This window comes from Ovis canadensis, chromosome 3, assembly GCF_042477335.2.
Source record: "Ovis canadensis isolate MfBH-ARS-UI-01 breed Bighorn chromosome 3, ARS-UI_OviCan_v2, whole genome shotgun sequence".
In the NCBI taxonomy this organism is placed as follows: Eukaryota; Metazoa; Chordata; class Mammalia; order Artiodactyla; family Bovidae; genus Ovis; species Ovis canadensis.
The window spans coordinates 138745276-138753053 of NC_091247.1; the positions used below are offsets into that span (position 1 = coordinate 138745276).

The window sequence follows — 7778 nt, forward strand, 5'->3', positions numbered from 1 at the left end:
ACAGACTTTCAAATATTTCACATGGTTAAATCAATAAAGCAAATTTGGTAAAAATGTTGACAGTTGTTGAGTATAGATGGTAGGTTTATAGGTGATCATTGTACTGTTCTTCAGACTTTTACAAAATAATTTTCAGGGAATCGCCTTTCGCTCCAGTGACTAGGACTCCGCACCTTCACTGCTGTGGCCCAGGTTCAATCCCTGGTAGAGGAACTAAGATCCTACAAGTTGTGCGGCATGCCCCAAAATAACAATAATAATTTTCATAATAAAAATTGGAAAAAATATGATATGGAATGGAACAAGACTAGCAAAGTGTGGGACTTCCCTGGTGGTCCAGTGGCTAAGACTCCACGCTCCCAGGGGGCCCAGGTTTCATCCCTAGTCAGGGAACTAGATCCCACATGCCACAAGGAAGACCCTGTGTGTGGCAACAAAGAACCCATATGCCACCAACTACAACCCAGCACAGCCAAATAAATGAATAAATAAAGCAAGGCACTGCTGGGTCATATTTTTTAAATGCTTTAAAAAAAAGTCTCTGTGCTTCCACTGCAGGGGTTTCAGGACTCATCCCTGGTTGGGGTGTGTGAAACACACACACACAAACCAACCAAACAAGAAAAGATGAACAAATTGTTAATAATTACTGGAGCTAGGTTATGGGAAATCTGCTTTCCCTACTCTTGTACATATCTGTAAGTTTCCACATTAAAAATTTTGTTCAAAAACTAGAGAACTCTGAAAGAGAACAAAACGAAATTTTTAAAAAGGCTATTGAAAGAGACAGCTACTATAGGGTTATTGTTTACCCACGTTCAAGTTCTTTGGGTGTCAGTTCTGGCCTTTATATTCATCAGGTTTGATTGGGCAACTTCAATTCAGTGGAGTTATCTGAAGAGAGCTTTCTGAAGTGGAAAATCAAGCTTGGGGGCACCAACGTCTTTCCTGCCACCCTCCAAATGATAGGTGGGCATTAGGAACAGTGTGAGAAATAAAAAGAAGTCTGTCATTTAACAAAGGCAAAGGGCAGAGCAAATATTGAAAGAGAGTAAAGGAAGTAGGAAAATGTTAGGACACCCAAGAGAAAAGCAAACCAAAGAGCAGGCTTACTATGAGGCCTGGGCTGCTCAGTCACTTCAGGTCTGATTCTGTGACCCCATGGACTGTAGCCCACCAGGCATCTCTGTCCATAGGATTCTCCAGCAAGAATACTGAAGTGCATTGCCATGCCCTTCTCCAGGGGATCTTCCTGACCTAGGGATCGAACCCTCGTCTATTGTTGCTTTGCAGGCAGATTCTTTACCCACTGAACCACCTGGGAAGCCCCAGTGAGGGCCTGGGCTGAAGGTCAAATTAATCTCAAGATTTTGCAGTTGGGTCATTTACACCCCAGGGGGCTCTAAGAGCTGGAGTAAAAGTGAGTGGCAAAAAAAATAAAATGAGTGGCTATCTGTGAAGTCACCTCTAATAATGGTAGACAAAACAAAGATCAAATTGAAAGTTGATAAAATAACACGACTTAGTGACTGGACAACAAAAGAACAGAACATGACTCTGTTAACAGTAGCCTGGCTTCCGCTGGGGCTAGCCAGCAGTTGCAGCCAGCTTTGAAAAAGATGCAGCCAATAGCAATATGCAATGGTTTTATGAATAAATAAATTCTTCTCAGAAGGAGAACCAAACTAGTCAAGAGAGTGAACTCGTCTATGACTACAAAACACCCTGATACAGGGAAATGATTCCAGAAAGACAGCAAACTGATGATTCATCCCATGACTTACAGTCCTCAAAGTTGAAGTGTCAATTTGTACTTTAGATTTAATGGGTTTCCTATCCTTTCCCATTTTCAATTAATTGTGTGGAACTCTTACTATACTCAGTTTCTAGTAAGGACAGAATGGTAGAACTCCAGATCCTCTCATGGGACATTGGGCATAAAATAAAAACATTTGAGAACCAGTATCTTTAGAGTCTTATACTGATGCACAAAACAGGGCGTACCAACCCAATGCTCTGGAGAGCCAGGCAACTAATGTAACTTGCCTGAAGAAAGGCAACAGGAAGCTGAAAGGACGATTAAGACTGGAGAGCATGCATGCCTGCCTGCTAAGTCGCTTCAGCCGTGTCCGGCTCTTTGCGACCCTATGGACTGTAGCCCACCAGGCTCCTCCGTCCATGGGATTCTCCAGGCAAGAGTACTGAAGTGGGTTGCCCTGCTCTCCTCCAGGGGATTGATCCCAAGTCTTTTGTGTCTCCTGCATTGGCAGGCGAGTTCTTTAACCCTAGTGCCACCCAGGAAGCCCCTGGAGAGTATAAAATCCATCTATAAAGAAGGATCAGTAGTGGTTCAGAAATTTCTGTCTTCAGAAACGTGAAATCTGAACCTTTATTGAAAAGGTGTGATAATTAACAGAGTAGTCCCTCAAAAAAAAAAAAAGTCCATAGCCAGAAATAGCCATGAGCAACCAATGTTGCAACCTCTGGCAAAGATATACATACCAAAATTTCCCACAGCAGTTAAGTGTATAGCAAAGATGGAAACATTTTAAAATTCCAGCATAAAAAGACTGAGTAAAATGCTGTTAAAAACAATGTTACACACAAACACTGATATGGAATCAACTCCAAAATAAATAATTAAATGGGAAAATGTTAGATCCAAAAGACGGCTCTCATTTGATATAAAGTGGGCTAGAAGCAATAGGAACATGTAAGGTAGAAACAGAGAGGATGTTAACTTATGTGCAGACCAGCTCTGAAAGTTTACAAAAGAATTTAGTAGTCATAGTTGCCTTTGGGGAGTAAACTAGAAATTTGCTATGAGGAGAACCTTACTTTTCTGCTGAACATCCTATTAAAAATGTTACATCCCTCCCCCCCTCCCAGGTACATGTATTACTTTTAGCTTTCAAAAAGTTAATGACTTTTGAAGAAACAAGGATAGCAAAATAGCAAGATGCTGTTAGAAAAAGAAAAGGTAGGAAGGGGAAATGGGCTGTTTATGGTTAAAACTGGGGAAGGAGGTGGGTGAATGTTCTCCCTAACTTGTTTCTCCCTGGAGCCATTTCTCATTGTCTCTCCTTAATTTGTGGTTTATTTTTCAACTGTTTTTCTTCCACCTCACAATCCCCTTAGGCCCACCTTTCCCTTCTCCTCCTGGAAAAGGAAGTGCTAATAAATAAATAAAAACAGTGTTACAGAGGAAGAAAACCTTAGAATGGCCCCAAATTTCAGGACACTGGAAAACAGGTCTTGGTGCTCAGTCGTGTCCGACTCTGTGACCCCATGGACTGTAGCCCGCCAGGCTCCTCTGTCCATGGAATTTTCCAGGCAAGAATACTGGAGTGGGTTGCCATTTCCTTCTTCAGCTTGGTCTTGGATTTCCTAATAAAATTAGAAGCTAGATCTAATATATTTAAGCATGTATTTCATATATCTCACCCCCAGGACAAGTCATAGATGAAACCCAGTCAACTAGAAACACAACTTCCCTGTTCAAGTCCCACCCTTAAATCCCTAAACCCTGTGGGTCCCACCTAAGAAACATTGCTCAGGTCCACTCCTCCCTGCTATCAGGCTCTGATATGGTATGTTAGGCTCAGGAATTCCTGAACATCCATCCTTCAGCTTTTTACAAATCTTTGCCTCTGCAAAACTGCTTCTGCTGGAAACCCACCGGGTTACAAGCACAGACACAGAACCCACACTGCCCAAGTTCAAATCCTGACTGAAGTTTTCTTCTTCCTCAATTTGGGATCAGTAGTACCTACCTCATAGAGCTGCCATGAAGATGAACACAAGTTACAAATGCAAAGCGCTGAGTGCCTGGGGCAGCTTTTGTTATCTGTAACAGGGAAACCCCTGTGCATCCTGAGGCCCAGCCAGGACCTCACTCATTTCCCAGTGGCACTGTCACTCCTTCCTTTGCTCCCCCACTGCTTGATCCCTGTCCCATTCACTTTTACAATACTATAATAACCTATTCATATATTCACATGACCATCTGCTCCATTAGCTCTCAAAGGCCATGAAGGGTAGAGACTGTGTCATTCTAAATCTTTGTACCTTCAGCCCCAGAACACAGTATTTCCTCAATAAACACTTCTAGCCCCACTGGGATGGATACCTGTGATTCCCAAACATGCTGTGGAGCTTTAGACCCTGTTCCTAAACACATGCCTTTCCCAGCTCCTCTCCACCATCCGCTTGATAAATCTATCCTTTCATTTTTTTCTAGGGCAGCAGAACTAGTAGAAGGTGCTAGGCCCAACCAAGGTAATGGTACAGGTGAACAGAGACCAGGAGAAACAGCTTTATTCGGACTGAGAGTTGGAGAGTGAGAGGAGGGCCTGAGACAGCATACTGAGTGAGAGAACAGAGATTACTTTCCAAAATGGCAGTCAGAGCTCATCAACCAAATGGACTCGACCTGCCATCAGCCTTGCAGTGAGCGCCATCAATAAGAGGCCTGCTGGGAAATGTTTATTTGCCACTGAATCACCCAAGCATGCTACAATTATAAGAAAGGTACAGGTCGTTTTTCATTTCCATAACTCAAGGTCCACAGCATCTCCTCAATCATGAGTATTACAAAAGAAAGTAAAAAAAAAAAAAAAAATCACATTTTACAGATCTTAGACTTGTCTTTAGTATTTTAGCTCAAATCTTACCATCTTCAAAAAACAGTTCTGTCAAACTCATCAGCTAAAAGTTCTATCCAAGCAGTGAGAAGATGGCCTTTGTTAGCCCGTGGCAATTCTTTTCTGATTTGTCCTAGCTAGTTAATGCTGAACAGCAGAATGAGGCTTAGATTGCAGGGGTTGAGGGGAAGGGGTAGTAAGAGTTAATTTCCCCCAGTACAAGATGGCATCTGAAGCTTGATGGGACAGCTGAACTGGAGAGACTTGAGGGAAGGGTCCAGGCCCTGTATTCAGTCAGAGTCACTGCTGGAAGAGGAGGAGGAGGAGGAATGCTGCAAGGGGAAAGGGGAAAGGATACATCAGATCCAAATGACTTTTGTTACTTCATGGGACATTCTTTGGTGCCCTATACCTCCACCCCAGTGCCCTTTGCTTTCTAAGAAGGTCAGGAGTCTTCAACTCGACTGTCCCTTAAACAGCAAAAGCAAGGATTTCCTTCAGCAGTGAGCATTCAGGAATGGATGAAACCATCCTAAATCATTGCACAGAATTTAATATACTGAATTTGGAGAAAGTTTCCAATTTTCTTTACCTGAGCCAATGCCTAGGCAAGGAATAAATTATAGGCACTAGAGTAGAATTGTACAAGGAAACAGCTGCTCCCTTATAGTATTTATTAGCTGCATGGACATTCCTAGTGGCTAGGAGACTAAGAAAAGTGAGTAGAATGAGTAGCTGCGTGTGCATCTATCTCTACTTTTTCCTAAGTCCCAGCTGGGAGAAAGTGAGGAAGGCGGGAGAGGAGGCTGGGAGAGTCCTAGTCAAGGTTCTTACACATATACTCCCATCAAAACTGTCATCAAAACCATTTTTTAGTGTCTCCACTCACGAAACAAAGATGGAGAACTAGAATTAGCATCCAAAGCCATAAGGCAAATAAATATTGGGCAGAAAAATGTAAATTAAAGCCTCCTCAAGATCAGGGTTGGTTCACTCCTTCCAGAGTTGTCCTGAGAGCTACTTTTACCCTTGGTAATGAACAATCCTCTGGAGTGAAGATATTTAGCCTTGGGGCTGAGCATGAAACTCAGGTTTTGTTAAAGGCTGAGAGTCACTGACTGCTCTCGTCCTCAGTTTCCCTACTGAATAGTAGGGCAATGGGGCCGATGTAACTAAAACATCACCCTGAGAACACTGAAGGAGAGAAAGAAACTCCAGGACCTAGGGCCAGATTATTACAAGTTAATTATTATATAAGACTTTGCTTTGTCAAAGCACTGACTCTATTACTTGATGTTTGACCACCTCAGTGGGTGTGTCCAACCTGCTAAAACAAGCGTGGGGTGGGGAGTTCTAGGAAGAGAAAGGCAAACTAGAAAGACTTTTGATGCTGACATCCATTCTGTGGCTCAGCCTAGCACCTCCCAGGTATAAGGCCTAATAAGCCTAATAAATTTTTTAGGATTATCAGATCTTCCCAGTGGGAATCCTTTATAGAGTCACTGTCCCACATCCTCAAGACTTCAAAATCCCCATTCCTTGCCCTCCCCCTGCCTCCTTAGTCCCTTTGAAGGGGCACCCCTTCCCAGCTAGGCTCCAGGGGCACTTACCTTGCCATGCTTATGGTGTTTCTGCTTCTTTTTATGAGCTTTCTTCATTTTCTTGTGCACCTTCTTGTCAATCACTATTCCTGGTCCTACTACACCAGGAACCAATGGATTCACAGGACACATGCCAGGGCCAGGTGGTGGATATGGAGGGGGGTAGGGACCTGAGGGCTGGCATCCTGGATATCCTGGCTGTGGCACAGGATGACAGGGCCCACCAGGGGGAAAGGCTGGATTCCCCTGCGGTGCTCCTGGGGGAGTGGGAAAAGGGCCTGGAGGAAAGGGAGGGTTGGCAGGTGGTGGATGGGCAGGATTGCAACCTCCAGGATACCCAGCGTTAGGCGGGTGTGGATATGGTCCTGGCTGCCCTGGTGGAAGAAACAAAGAATAAATTAAGATTACAACTGCCCAGAGCCTCTGACAACAAACAACAACAAAAAGAATTACTCAATAGTTAAGGGCAAATGGGAAGGTGAGGAAAAAGAATTACTCAGTAGTTAAGAGCAAATGGGAAGGTGAGGAAAGAGAATGAAGGGAAGGGGAGGCAAACTTACAGGAGAGAGAGAAAAGGGAAGGGCCCTGGCAGGGCGGGGGAGAAACACAGACAGTGAACTCTAGGGAAAGAGGAGAGGATGGGTCAGCGACAAAGGACTCTGCTTCTGCGGGCTAGTGGAGAGGAGGAGGCGAAACTGACACAGAATCCTCCTGTTGCGGCCCATCTGAAAAGGGGCTGGGGCAAGAGAAGCGATCCCCCAAACACCTACCAGCATTGGGATTCCACATGTTCAGATGTTTCCTTCAGCCTGAGGAAAAAGAAATGAAGGCAAACAGCTGATGGCCCACAAGTGGGTGGGGGTTTTAGAGACCAAGCCCCAGGCCCAACTCCAACGACTCCGGCTCCACTCTATGAAGTCCCTTAGAGAACTTCCACGACCTCCACGGAAGAAATCTTTCTTTCCATCCATTCTTTCGCCTCCAATACCTAATTCTATCCCTAGTTCCCTAGTCACAGGAACCTAGCTCCCAGAGCCCCTCCACCTTGCACTAGCTCTGGCCGCGGCAAGGGGCTTCTAACTCGTCGGGAGAGAGGCTGAGTCCGCGAATCTCCCTAAACCTAAACCTAAACTCCCTATAAACTCATCTGCCTTTCCGTGACCGAGTCCGGAAGACTTTAACCACCCACAGGCTGCGGAAAGACCTTAAACACTTTACAGCTCCCGGCGGAGAGTGACGGGGGACAAGACCCCCGCCCCAGGCTAAGAGAAGGACCTGACTTGAGGCGAAAGGAGTTAGGAGAATCAGAAAAGATCCTCAAATGCTTTCACAGTAGACACACACCCCTCCCCGACCCCATTCAAGAGGACAAATAAAGAGCCTGACTCCCAGCTGCGAAGGGACTCCTCACCCAGGAATGGAGAAAGAAGAGCACTGGGGTATCCAGACGTCCGGTCACCCTTACACCACTGCCTGGGCGGACTTGTCCTCCTTAGCCTTCACTCACTTCCTGATAACCCTCCCACCCTAGGCT

At 44.9% G+C, this 7778-nt stretch overlaps 1 protein-coding gene across 1 annotated transcript; it reads right to left on the minus strand.

Moving 5' to 3' along the window:
* Window positions 1-4301: 4301 nt before the first annotated feature.
* PRR13 (proline rich 13) lies at window positions 4302-7778 on the minus strand. The gene is made up of 4 exons (XM_069584303.1): window positions 7656-7778; window positions 7015-7053; window positions 6254-6618; window positions 4302-4975 (listed from the first exon to the last, which is right to left on the minus strand). Exons 2-4 carry the CDS (start codon window positions 7031-7033, stop codon window positions 4934-4936), a joined length of 426 nt encoding a protein of 141 aa, XP_069440404.1. The 5' UTR covers window positions 7034-7053; window positions 7656-7778; the 3' UTR covers window positions 4302-4933.